Raw genomic sequence first — 13,119 nt, forward strand, 5'->3', positions numbered from 1 at the left:
AAGAATCTGATAAAAAAAGGAACCTGCCCATGGCTTAGTCCCTGTGGGTTTCTGGCCTGCCAGCTCCCTTACCTCACAGCCCTAGAGCGTCCTGGGGTTAACGGCAGAAACTCAGTCCATGCCCTGGAGTCAGGCCTGTGGCTGCTGGTGTGGGGCTTGGGACCTATTTGTCAACCTCTCTGATCTTCACTTTCCTTATTAATCTAGTGTGTGGATGACATCAATACCCACTTTCACCTCGCTGTGGTGAAGATGAATGAGAACATTCTTCTTTTTTGAGATGGAGTCTCGCTCTGTTGCCAGGCTGGAGTGCAGTGTCGTAATCTTGGCTCACTGCAAACTTCACCTCCCCAGTTCAAGCGACTCTCCTGCCTCAGCCTCCTGAGTAGCTGAGATTACAGCCATGTACCACCACGCCTGGCTAATTTTTGTATTTTTAGTAGAAATGGGGTTTCGCCATGTTGGCCAGGATGGTCTCAATCTCTTGACCTCGTGATTTGCCCACCTGAACCTCCCAAAGTGCTGGGATTGTAGGCATGAGTCACCGTGCCCAGATGAGAACATTCATATAAAGTACTTAGCATAAGGCCATGAAAACTGGGAGCTGTTCTGTTTGGGACCTGTCATTTCCCCAGCTGCCTTCCCCTTTCCCCATGTGCTTTGACAACCACCCACTCAATACACACAGAGAAGAAAACCCAGAAGCTCTTCTCTCCTTGTGGCTGCTCCCTCCCTTTTACTCCTCTGACCTTTGAGGCTGGAGTGGGGATGATTTACAGGGGAGCAGAATGCTTTCTTGCCTAAAGCATTTCCCTTTCATTACAACTTAGTTCTGCCATTAGGAAAAGAAAGGGAGAAATGACCATAAATCTTCTGTTCTTATAATGGAGGGAGGAAGACGGGGCCCAGAAAGGGAAGCCGAGAGAAAGAGCCAACCTTCTCATTCAATGTCTGCGGTGTTCCAGGTCTGCCATTTTTCTTGACATCTTATAAGGAAGATATTATTTCTCCCATTTCCTGATGAGGAAACTGGGCCTCAGTGATGCTTAATGAACAGCCTCAGTCAGTGCACAGGAATCTCCTGGGAATCTTGGTAAAGTGTGGATTCTGCTTCGGCAGGCTTGGGTGGGGTCTGAGATTCTGTATTGTCTAATTTTCAGGTGATGTCAATCCTGTGAGTCTGGCAGGGGCCACACTTTGCGGGGTCAGGCCCTAAGACAGCAAGAAAGTGGTTGAAACCTGGGTATGTGTCCAGTCCTGTTTGACTCCAAAGCCCCTGACTTTCTGTTCCAGAATGCTTTATGGCTCAAAGACATTTACCTTTCCTTGGGTCAGTTTGAGCCCTTTGAGAGGATCCACTGAAATCCCATGGATTTCTGGAGTTAGTCTGGTCCCAGAGTTTTGCCTGCAAAAGCTTCAGGGCAGAGAGGGTCTGCTTGGTCAGCTCTGATCATTAGGATATGCTGTGAACCTCTGGTGTGGTTAGGATTTGTGAACACAAATGAAGACCTGAGAAAAGCGTAATCTATTCAGAGCTTGCTATAGCAAGGGAGCCTGCCATGATGACCCGAGTTTTGGCAAAGACTCATATGCAAGCAGAGGAATGCTGGAATAGTGGAATAGGGAAGGCTTCAGGTATGCCTTTTTTGGAGGCTGTTGGCCTGGGGATGATGTAGGCCGTAAGTGTGGACGGCAGCCTGCTTGTTGCAATCTCACCCACAGTGCTTGTTAAAGTACAGATCCCTGGGTTGTACTCCAGAGCTACTGAATCAGAGCTTCAGTCACTCACTCTCCAGGTTGAGAACCTCCGTCACAATCTCAAAGCTTTCAGTGGTTATTATTCAGGCTAGCCCACACCTGGGAGCCTTTACCCTAAACCAGTCTTTACCAAATGTGGTTGATGAAAAGAATTGCTTGTGGGGGAGACGGAGAGACAGGAACAAGTGCTCTTTAAAAACGCAGGCTCTTAGTCTTGGCTGTAGATCTGTTTCTGGGGGGAAGGGCTGGAAATCTGCAAATTATCAAGCAGCTGACTCTGAAGATCAGGCAGGCTGGGAAGCATCGTCCTAACTGCCTGCTCCCAGCCGGGTTCCAGACAGCACGGCAGCATCACTGTGCGCGGGTGCTCCCTAGTGGGTGCGTGTTTCTGAGTCAGGGACCACTTGGGGGCTTCTCTTTGGTCCTTATCTTTACTGGGGTTTATTCAGGGGGTGTGCTGGTTTCACTATAGCCTATCCCCTGGTGTTTCAGTGAAGCCGGCTATAACATTTGAAGGCTTTGCTTTGTTTTAATCACATCTTTATAATTACCTCTCTGCGGGTTGACAGCTGTTATTAGCATCACCTTGGGTTCTCCTTGAGAATTTTTACATCCTTAAAGTGATCTAGCATCTCCGCAGCTGATGTCGGAAGCTGCTAACTAAACAATCACTTAAAAAGTCACCAGGTTTTGTAAACACAGCCAATCCTCTCCCCTTCCGAAGGAGGAAAAAAAAATAGCTAGATAAATAATTTTCAGGAAGGCAATTTGTTTCCCAGGGTCTATATTCCTTTCTGTCTCATCTACCGGTTTTTACCACTGTGAGGCAGTGGCAATAAAGAGCTGTCTCCAGAAGTGGCTGCGTCTGCTCCTGCCAGCTTTCATCTGGAAGCCCACTTCAGGGTTCAGGCAATGAGAAGCAAATATTTTTTGGAAAAGACTTTTCTTTTTTTCTTAATGTTAGCAGCAGTTGTGTATGTGTGCATGGGTCGGGGGTGGAGGTGGAAAAGGATGGGAGTGGATGAGATTCGTAGAGGGATTTATTATATTTTTAAAATTCTTGGCTGGGCGGGGTGGCTCATGCCTGTAATCCCAGCACTTTTGGAGGCCGAGGCGGGTGAATCACCTGAGGTCAAGAGTTTGAGACCAGCCTGACCAATATGGTGAAACCCCATCTCTACTAAGAATACAAAAATTAGCCGGGTGTGATGGCGTGCGCCTGTAGTCCCAGCTACTCAGAAGGCTGAGGAGGAGAATTGCTTGAACCTGGGATGCGAGGTTGCAATGAGCTGAGATCGTGCCATTCGCCATTGCACTCCAGCCTGGGTGATACAGCGACACTGTCTCAAAAAAAAATGGAAAACTTGTTTTGAGTTTCCATCCAAACTAGTTTGAGGAATGGCTAGAATTATAGCTGAATTTTGGTTGGAGATGAAAAATAATTTCCTGGGCTAAGTGTGGCAGCTCACACCTGTAATCTCAGCACTTTGGGAGGCTGAGGTGGGAGGATTGCTTGAGTCTAAGAGTTTGAGACCAGCCTGGGCAACATAGCAAGACCCCATCTCTACAAAAAATAAAAAATCATAGCTGGGCATAGGTGGTACATGCCTATAGTCCCACTTAATGCAGAGACTGAGGTGGGAGGATCACTTGAGCTTAGTAGTTCGAGGCTGCAGTGAGCTATGATCATGTCACTTCACTCCAGCCTGGGTGACAAAGTGAGACTGTATATCTTTAAAAAGAAAAATAATTTCCTATTTGTAAATGTTGGAGAAAATGGAGAATTTCTTCCATAGAAAGGTATGCTATCTCCTTCCAGTACGCTTCTCTGGAATAATCTAGATCCTGCTGAAAGCAGTATCAGGAGGAAGACTGGGCAGGGTGGGTAAGAGGCCTGCTCTGCCCTCACTGGCAGTGTATCTTTGGAGTGAGATCTTTTTTTCATGCGTAAAAGGTATTGAAAAGACACTTGCTTTGTCCATCTCACAGAGTCTTTTTTCTCCCAAAGATTTAATGAAACGTTGTAGATAATCGCATTTTGAAAAATAGAGCGTTACATACAAAGAAAGGTAGAATTATTATTAACGGGAGCCTCATCCCACACTGCGTGCAAAGCCCGCTGTTTAGGAGTGTTCAGAGTAATTGCAGGCTTTCTGTCCTGACTGCCTGACAGCCTCATGACTCAACACAGGAAAGACGGGAGATTCAGAAGCTTAATTTGTTTTTTTCCATGTGGCATATTTGACATATGTACTTGCGATTGCAAGCAAATGTTGTCAAGTCTTTTCTCTCCACTTTGAAAGACATGAAAACCTTCAAAGAAGGAAGTCAATTCTTGCAGAGTTTGACAGCTGTTTTTAACTGTCTCCAAAGATCAAAGCGCAGCTCAGGAATGAGGGGGAAAAGATATTGGCTTCTTTTCTTAATCAGGATCTTACAGTGTGGAGGCAGCAGAAATGAACATTAAAGACCAAAATGGCCAGGATTATGAGTTCCGTTCCCCAAGATGGCTCAAAAAAATGGCTTAGAAAAGACAGGTTTGCCCCTGTCGTGCAGATGGCGGGATAAGTAGGCTAACGTTATCATCACCGCTTTGCAGATGAAGACACAGGCCCAGAGATGCCAGGTCACAGAGCCAGGGAAGGGAGGTGTCAGGACTCAGGCTCTGGTGTTCTAATTCCAACCCTCAGGAGCGTGATACCCTCTGGCTTCCGAGGGTGAGTGCTCTATTTACTGTGGTCCTTTCTTTCCCATCCTGTTCTCTTCTTCCACTTTTTCTTCTTCCTCCAATTTAGGCTGGTCACCTTTATCTATGGGCATTAGCTGAGCCGTGCCAGTGCTATCACTCCATGCAAAACCGATTGCCACCTCGTGTGCTAGACTTTAAGGGTGTCTGGAATGACAGCATTCAAAAGCGGGTGACCAGGTCAGTGGAATTCTAGAGCCACCTGATGCGGGACCCACAGACTACTTTCGAAGTTACTTTCTGAAGTCCGGGAGTACAATCAAGCCTGCGGCGTCCAGGGTCCTCCATAAAATTGAATTAGAGTGCCGAGTGAATTAACTGTTTGCTCCTCTTCTTGTGTGATGCATTTTTAATTACATTTCATAAAAATGTCTGGCTGGATTGATGGAACTTTATTTAAACTTCAGGTTGGCACTGGGAATAGACGATGGTGCAGTATAATATGTTCTGTTAGTATAGGCTCAGAACATGTGTACTTTATGGCAGTTCCACTGAATCTTTGATGTGGCGCTACTTAAAAATATATTACCTTTGAAAAGATTTCCTTTGAAAGATAGAGTGGGTGCTTTAGCAGCCTGGAAGCCGTCAAGCAGATGATCAATTGACAAACACGTCAGCACTTATAATTCACTGCACTGGCTCCCCTGATACATGCAAAACACGGGTTTATTTCAGAAATAGAATATATATCTCCAAATCCCTTTCATTCACATTGCACGGTTTATGAGGCAAGTTTTGTCAAGCCTAGGCCCTTCACAAAAAAAGAAGAGTCTCTTTGGTCTGTCTGCCCCGCCTTTCCTATCAACATGGGTTATTTCAGGCTCTGAACTGGGCATACGACATGAAGAAGGAAAATAGATGCTCCTTAGAGTACACAGCAGCCCAGACCCCAGCCGCAGAGGGAGGTTATATTTCCTCTTGAAGATTGTATTTATACTTGCAAAAAGCTATCACTGTTCTGCCAGAATATGTTTTCTTTTTTTTTTCCTCCATGAATCCTTTTGATGGAAACAGAAAATTGTGTTTTTTTCCCTGGAGTGGAACTGTTTACAGTGTCCCTAAAGTGTTGGGTAAAGGGCTGGGCGCAGTACCTCCCTCTTCACAGCTCTGGGGCCTCCATGGTCAGGAGGATGAAGGTTGTGCTCCTCCAGAGTGGAGCTGGCTGAGGAAGAAGATGGGCGTGATATGCGCCCCTTAGCTTGATCTGCGGTGGGTTCCTCCTTGTGTGTATCCCCAACAGTCCTTGGTTTCTAACTCTATGAAGAAAAAGCGCAGACTCATGGGTCTTCAATGAGTTGGGTCCATTGGCTTAATAAGAATTTTTTTTTAAAACCCCAAAACAAAAGGCAGAACAAAGAAAAACTGTCCTCCCTTCTCCCTTGGGCAAAGGAAGTGGATTTGGTGTAGCAAGGATACCCTTCTTGGGTGGCAGGGAGAGGGCGGGCGTGAGCAGCACATCTGAGACTGTGCAGCTGGGTTTGCCCCCTTCTGCCACCAGCAATGTGTGCTCCAAGGCAGACTCAAGTTTGTGGAAGGCCTGGTCTCTAGGAGGGGCAAAACTGAGCAGATGCCAAGAAACTGTTCCGTTGTGGATTTAATTTCTTTTGTACAAAGTCTAATGTGTAATTTGAGCTAAGTCTAGTAGTTGGTATGGTAGCCAAAAACACATCTTTGACCCACCTGCTCCTATGCTGGCTTGGCACTGCTTCGCCTTTGACCTCATTGACCCCCAGCCCCCAGCCCCTTGGCAACCCCTCTCTGTCTTCCCTGGAGTGGGGGAAGCTGACTTGGAATTCCAGTAGTCTTGGGTCACTGGGTAACACAATGGTGTCACCAGCTCACTGTCCCTGCTGCCTAGGTCTGGTGGCAGCTGGGGGCTCTTATGACATGACATGTGGGGTCCTATGGCAGGAGCTTTGCCCTGTCCTGACACATGTTGGCACCAAGCAAATGTGGAGGTCTTCCAGAGGGACAAGGAGGCATCATGGGCATCTCCCCAGCTGATGGCAGGAACCAAGGTGCCCTGAACCCCTCATCTGCCACCTGTAACATGATGGGGGGCACTTCTTGCTGCTTACCAGCCTAGCCTGTTCAGGGGCAACCTCCAGTCTCAGCCTTCTGCCATGCACGCTCACGGAAACCATCAGTCATTCATTCTGGACTGTCCTGTGTGATCTCCGTGACACTGACCCCTTCTGTGGTGGAGTCCTCTGGCTGGCTCCCTGCTTTCCCTGCTAGCCTGCATGGCCACAGCGGCGGGCATTCGGCCACCCTTTCCACTTTCTACCCAGCCCTGGACTTCTAAGATGAGGCCCTTTACAGAAGGAGGCCTGGGCTGGAGACTCAGCCTTGCTTCCCCTCACTGCTGGTCTGGCTCTACTTCACATCCTGGTTCCAGTAACTAAAATTTTTATGATTCCTGTGGTTACACCCCCTTATGGCACCTCAGTTTCACCCACTGTATCCCACTCCAGTCTCCCTGCAGCTGGGGAACAGCTTGGTTTCCTCGGAGCTCCAGGAATCCTGCCCCTAAATCCTAGTCCAGGCAGGGCCCGGTTTCTGAGCAGTCCCACCTGAAGCCACTTACCTGTGAGCTAGACCTCAAAGGCTGCCCACATTGTGTTTCTCCTGCTTACTCAGCTCAGTGCCCAGCCTACCTAAGGCTCACCCCATGGTAACCCAATGGTTGCCTGCCCAATCGTTTAGGGAGAATGCCCAGATCTTTATCGGGCAAGATACCTGAACCTGGTTCATTCTCATGTGCTTATCTCAGCCCCTGCCCTGCCGGGTTGGCTGGACTTCCCAGCATTGCCTGCAGCCCAGGCAGCTCTCAAGTGTCCACCCAGAGGTGGGTGTGGCTTGGCTTTAGCATCAGCCAGCCCGGGCACTGCCTGAGCACTGCTCTGAGATGGAGGTGGCAACAGGAGCACACGTGAGCAGATAGCTGGGTATGTGCATTTCCAGCAGAGGGATGGGCTGTGGCCCCTCTTGGTAGTTTCATCAGCTGTTCTTTGAGTGCCTTTGAATAATAACTGGACAAGTTGAGGTGGGATTCATTTACTCAGAGTCATAGCCTCTCTCTAGGGGAGGGCGCTGTAGTCCCTAGGGACTCAGTTTAACAAGTTTTTGAGCCCACAATCTATTTTAGAAAGAATGGGTTTGAGGTCTATAATTTCCCCAAACTTAAAAAAATCAGCTTTGCAGCAGATCTGGAGGATCGTCCCTTAGCTGTACCCCAGTGGGTAAGAATCCTTGTATTTTGCCAACCCACTGAGCGGGCATTGAATCACTCAATTACTGCAAAATCTTTTCTAAATAGAACACATGCCACAGCCTCCAGTGGAAACATTCCAAGATCTGCCGCAAATATCTAGCTCATTGGCAGAAGCAGGTTTTTGGCATGAACAACTGTTTTTCACTTTGATTTTGACTCCAGCAGAAGTTCTGCAAGATGACCTGGGAAGAAAGTTGGCCAAGAAGCCTCCGAGGGGGGATTGGCATGTAAGTGTATTTGCCTTACCTACGCTGTCTTCTGAGCTCCAGCACGCCAGGCATGTGGAGAATGGGGTGCCTGTTTGTGAGGTTTGGTTCACCCTACTCAGTCGAGAAGCACGTAACACGTAGGGCCGTGAGAACATTTGTAACGCGCTTAGGCCGAGAGTCAGTGTGGCTGGTATTGTGAGCTGTCAGCTTTAAGTTTATGACATTGAAACTCAGCTTGAGAAGGAGGAGAGGACAGAGGGTGGGTGGGGCTGTATGTTTTAATCCCAGCTCACTCAGCCTTCTCATTTTGGGAGCCATGCACGTCCAAACAAAGCTCTCAGTGGAGACTTCAGTGCTGTGGCACTACTTAATCTTAAAACAAAGAAGCTTTCCGATCATTTGTGCACCCATGTCTGCTTTAGGCAGCTGGAGTGACACACTACCTATGGGCAATGGAACGTAATAAAAAGAGCAGAGAGATTCTAGCACCAGACTCATCTGTGCAAAATTTCACTCTATTATCTTCTTAGCTCTATGACCTTCAGCAAGACACTTGAGAGGGGCCTCCCCTCCACATCTTCGGTTTTCATATGCGCAAAACTAGAGGATGCTGTCTGCTTCATTCCCTGTTGTGAGGCTTAGGTGATCTCATGGAACGAACCCAGCTAAAACCCCATCAAGCATGCAGCAAATTAAGGCCAGCACTTGAAGGATTAAATACTGTCATTGTGGGGTCTAAAGTTCTGGTGAACCTTTGAACTCCAAGGCAGAGCAGGATTTGGGACTGAAACCGGTGACTGTTTAAAAGTCAGCCGACCCGCTGGGCAGTGGCCCTTCCAAGCCTTTCCAGGACGCCTCAGTAGGAGTTTGGTTTGCCCACCATCTCTGGGTCAGGCTGGACACTTGGCTGTTACACTTGGCCTTCTGGGCTGACTGCATGAGTGTGGCCCCCTTGTCAGCCTGTCAGGACACCTCCTCCTGTTGGCGCTGCGCCTCTGGCTGCGATTTGTCCTGGATGTGGCTGTTGCGGGGCTCCGGTTGAAGCCCGTGGCCCAGCACACAGAACTCTGGGGGAGATGCCTGCCTGCCACTGCCCGGTAATTCAGGGGCACAGGGGCTGCTTCCTGGCTCTGCATCCTTCTTAGGGCTCTCCTCGCTGCTGCTGCTGCGGAGAGAAAGGACAAGGGCAGGTCAGACACTCCTCCTCTGCGGCTCTTTCCCACCCCATCCCCTTTCTCCATTCTCCCTTTCTGTGCCTCCCCAGCTCTCTCCCACAGGCCCATGCACCCTGGAGGCCAGGCCTCTGACGTCTGTACCAGGCTTGTGGGGCTGGTGCTGCCGTTGCCATGTGTCTGCAGGGGTGGGTGCTGCGGGCACTGGGGTGACAGGCTGAATCCTGTTCTTTCCCCTGAAGCCCTGGATCCTGCTGCTCTGAACAAAGCAACTCTCTCAGAAGCTCTGGGAGCTGGGCCTTTGTTTTGTTTTCGTTTTTAAAGCACTTTGTTTAATAAGGGCTAAGCTTAGCCAGTTGAATTAAAGACAACAACAACAACAAGGAAAAAAACCAGCTTCTCACAGCTGCCACCCTCTCCCTGAATAGAGAAAAATGCAAGCCGCTTGGCCCAGCCAGGCCCCGAATTTGGCTAGAACAGAGCTTCCCAGCTGCGGAGTGACACAGCTAGGAGGGGCTTTGCATGGGGAGGGGACCTCCAAAGGATTTGGCATGCATGGGAGTGCAGAATGGAGGGTGGCCCCCAGCGGGGAGCAGGCTGCGGCTAGCAGGGGACCAGCCCAGGAAGCCACCCTGGCCATCTGCTGGCAAGACAGCCTGAGGCTCCCTGGGGGAAATTAGAGGCTAGCTGCCTGGGTTCAAGTCCTGACTCTCTGGCTTTCTGGCTGTGTCCCCTGTGGCATGTTAGTTCATTCCTCTGCGTGTTAGTTTCCTTCCTTATAAAATGGAAGTAATAATAGTGGCCATCTCATCAGGCACTCATAGGTATCAATACTGGGTGAAGCATGGATGACCTTTGGCATACTATTGTATTAATAGCATAAGTGCTCCATGGGGGGTGGGGATACTGTGGTGCCACATTGTTGAATGAATAGGAAGTGACACTAGGAAAGGGCTCTAGTGACCACACTATTATCCCACAGAGACTCTGGGGCCTTGGTCCGAACTCTCAATCTGTCGCCTCAGGGCCAGGACAGGACCCTGGGTCCCCACATGCACAGGCAAGAAGGCCTTCTCTCTGCCCATGACCGCACATTCTTGCCCGATCTGTGAGCCTTGTTGTGCAGTGTGCTCAGCTCTGTAAGGTTAGACTTACGTGGGATGCCAAACCAGTGGAGAATACGTTTGCATTTGGACCTGAACAAAATCAAGGTGGGTGGTGGGAGTGGCGGGTAAGTGAGGTGGGCGCCAAGACAGCACACAACTATGATTGTCACACAGGAAGGAACCCAGCTCACTGTGCCATGGAGACAGTCTCATCGGAGTTGGCCTCTGGCCCCATCACAGGTGCCTACAGGTGTTCAGGGCCCAGGGCCCACTGGGCAGCGTGATCCAGGTGGCTGAGTAAAGGCGGCAGAGTGCACATGCCTGGGCAGTCCGGTCAGGCAAGGACTGAAAGCATAGCATTGAGGGGAGAAAGTCTGGAGCCTTCTCGAATGCACATAGAGCCCCAACATCCTGAGACCTAGAGGCTGGCACCCCCGCTAGGGGATTTGGCACATAAGTAACAGTAGACGCTCAGTAATTGAGCTTCCTGGGTAAGCCTCCAAGGCCTGTTCCCAATCCCCAGGGCCCCGAGATCAGGAGATAGAAACATCATCCATTTTTCTACAAAGGGGGCTCCTGCCTAGCATGGGGTGTCTGGAAGGGCAGGCTGGTTCAGTCTGCAGCCTACCTCCACTGCAAGATATTGTGGCTGTGCCTGTGTCCCTGCATGTGCATGTCCCTGTCTGGGGAAACAGCACGTTCTCAGTCTCTGGCTCTCTGGCACTGGCTTGTTGCATGATCTTGGGGGAAATCATGTGCCCAGTTCCTGGTGTTGTTTCCCCAGATGCAGGATGGCAGAAAAAAATGCTTGCCATCCATAGGGTGGCAAAGGCTTGGTGTGTTTACAGCACGTGCGTTTCTGCTCCCAGATGCCAGCTTTATGCCTGGAGACAGGGTTGCTGGGGAATGAGCACTTTCCCATCACAGTGTGGAAAGGCTTAGAGCTGTGTGGTGGTATAAGAGGCAGGGGAATGGTTGTGAGTTATTATATGAACTTCCACATGACCTTGGGGAGCCTCCTGTTTATGAACTCTCCTCTCTCTCTCTTTCTTTCTTCTTGAGATGGAGTCTCGTTCTGTCACTCAGGCTGCAGTGCAATGGTACAATCTTGGCTCACCGTAACCGCCGCCTCCCAGGTTCAAGTGATTCTTGTGCCTCAGCCTCCTGAGTAGCTGGGACTATAGGCGTGTGCCACCATGCCCGGCTAATTTTTGTACTTTTAGTAGAGATGGGGTTCCACCATACTGGCCAGGCTTCTCTCAAACTCCTGACCTCAGGTAATCAACCCACCTTGGCCTCCCAAAGTGCTGGGATTACATGTGTTAGTCACTGTGCCTGGCTGTCCTTCATCTTTCAAGCCACTGTCTCCTCCCCACCACCTCTGCCCCAATTATTGAGATTCAGGACATAAAACAACCTTTGGGCTGCCCTATTCTGAGGAGAAGCCTGGGAGAAGGGCATTATTTTCTTCTTGAACAATTTTATGTTACTTTATTATTGTTCCTGCTGTTTTAAAATGTTAGTGTTTTTAATTAATGTCATTTTATTGTGCCTGTTCTCTCAAGCTCTTCCCCTGAAGGGCACAGTTTTTGAAATCTAATAACTGAATAAGTGGCTGGAGTGAGGAATAATGCATTAACATTTACAGAGCTTCTTAGATGAAAACCACTGTACTGTAGGAAGCTCATTTTAGATTTAAGAAAAGAACAATGTTACATTAAGATTCTTGCAAAAATAATCAATATTTCATTTCTTTCAAGTGGCTGGGAAGTTTATCTAACTGTAATAGTGCACAACTTTCCCGAGATAATATCTTTATTTAAAATTGACTGCCGAGGACTTTGTAAAAAATTACCATTTGTGCCTGGACAGATCGTGAAGTCTGCAACACATATCACTGGCAGAAATTTAACTGCTGATTTGCACAGTCATAGGCTCTACACAGATAGCAAGGACGGATGGTAGCTGAGCTTTGTCTGATCTGATATCAAGACGCATTGATAAGAGTTCTTCTCTAATAGACCTCAGGTATTTTTTTGTTTCTACATCACAGTTTGAGAAAAGGTACATTTCTCCATGTATTCTGTAAAATAACCACTGGAGCATCCGAGTTCTTGCAGTCCTCATGCGATGGCCGTACTTTGACTCGTGCCCCATTGTGGCTGCATGTCTGGGACTGTCAGCAAGGCTGGGCCAAGGGCGTGCACATCTGTTCCCTGATGAGAAAGGCACACTTGGAACTCAGCCTGCCCCGGGGGAGGTAGCAACTCCCTCCCTGGATTCTCGTACTCGGCGCTCATGAATACTCTTGTCCTCACTATATGAACTTTTGAAGTTAGAGGAGAAGTGGAGCCAGGTCCTCGGGGTTACAGGAAGCCACACATTTATATTCCATGCCTCCAGGACTAGCTGTTCTCAAAGTGTGGTCTGGGGACCCTTGGTTATTCCCGATACACTAATAGGTCAAAACTATTTATTTGACCCATGAGGTCAAAACTATTTTCATCATAATACTAAGATGTCACTTCTCCTTCTCACTCATTCTCTTGTGAATGTAGGGTGGAGATCCCAGAGTCTGCTACATGACGTGTGAGATCCCAACAGACTGACTATGGAAACAGAGCTGAGAATCCAGTTATCTCTTCATGTTAAGCCAGATGCTAAAGAGATTTGAAAAATGTAAGACAGTGCTACTCTTTTCCCTAAATTTTTTGTTGTAGAAAATACTCTTTTTGTAAAGACATATGCATGTGAAAAGACCTACTCTACATTTGATAGGTGTACCTGAATGTGACGAAGAGAATTAATCCAAGCTGGAAAATACGCTTCAGGATATTATTCAGGAAAACTTTCC

At 48.5% G+C, this 13,119-nt stretch overlaps 1 protein-coding gene across 2 annotated transcripts in view; it reads right to left on the bottom strand.

The window, feature by feature from the left end:
• Positions 1-7,455: 7,455 nt before the first annotated feature.
• The window catches only part of PCARE (photoreceptor cilium actin regulator), a 12,235-nt gene continuing 6,571 nt past the window's right edge, over positions 7,456-13,119 (bottom strand). The window contains exons 2-3 of one of the 2 annotated variants that reach the window (XM_037744643.1): positions 9,296-9,297; positions 7,456-8,986 (exon numbers count right to left, since the gene is read on the bottom strand). In XM_037744643.1, the coding sequence (XP_037600571.1) occupies positions 8,878-8,986; positions 9,296-9,297 (111 nt within the window). In that variant the 3' untranslated portion in view covers positions 7,456-8,877. Of the gene's footprint in view, positions 8,987-9,022; positions 9,150-9,295; positions 9,298-13,119 lie in introns of both variants that reach the window. The other variant, XM_037744642.1, reaches the window with a different exon arrangement.

Source organism: Cebus imitator, unplaced genomic scaffold (assembly GCF_001604975.1).
Source record: "Cebus imitator isolate Cc_AM_T3 unplaced genomic scaffold, Cebus_imitator-1.0 Scaffold180, whole genome shotgun sequence".
NCBI lineage: Eukaryota > Metazoa > Chordata > Mammalia > Primates > Cebidae > Cebus > Cebus imitator.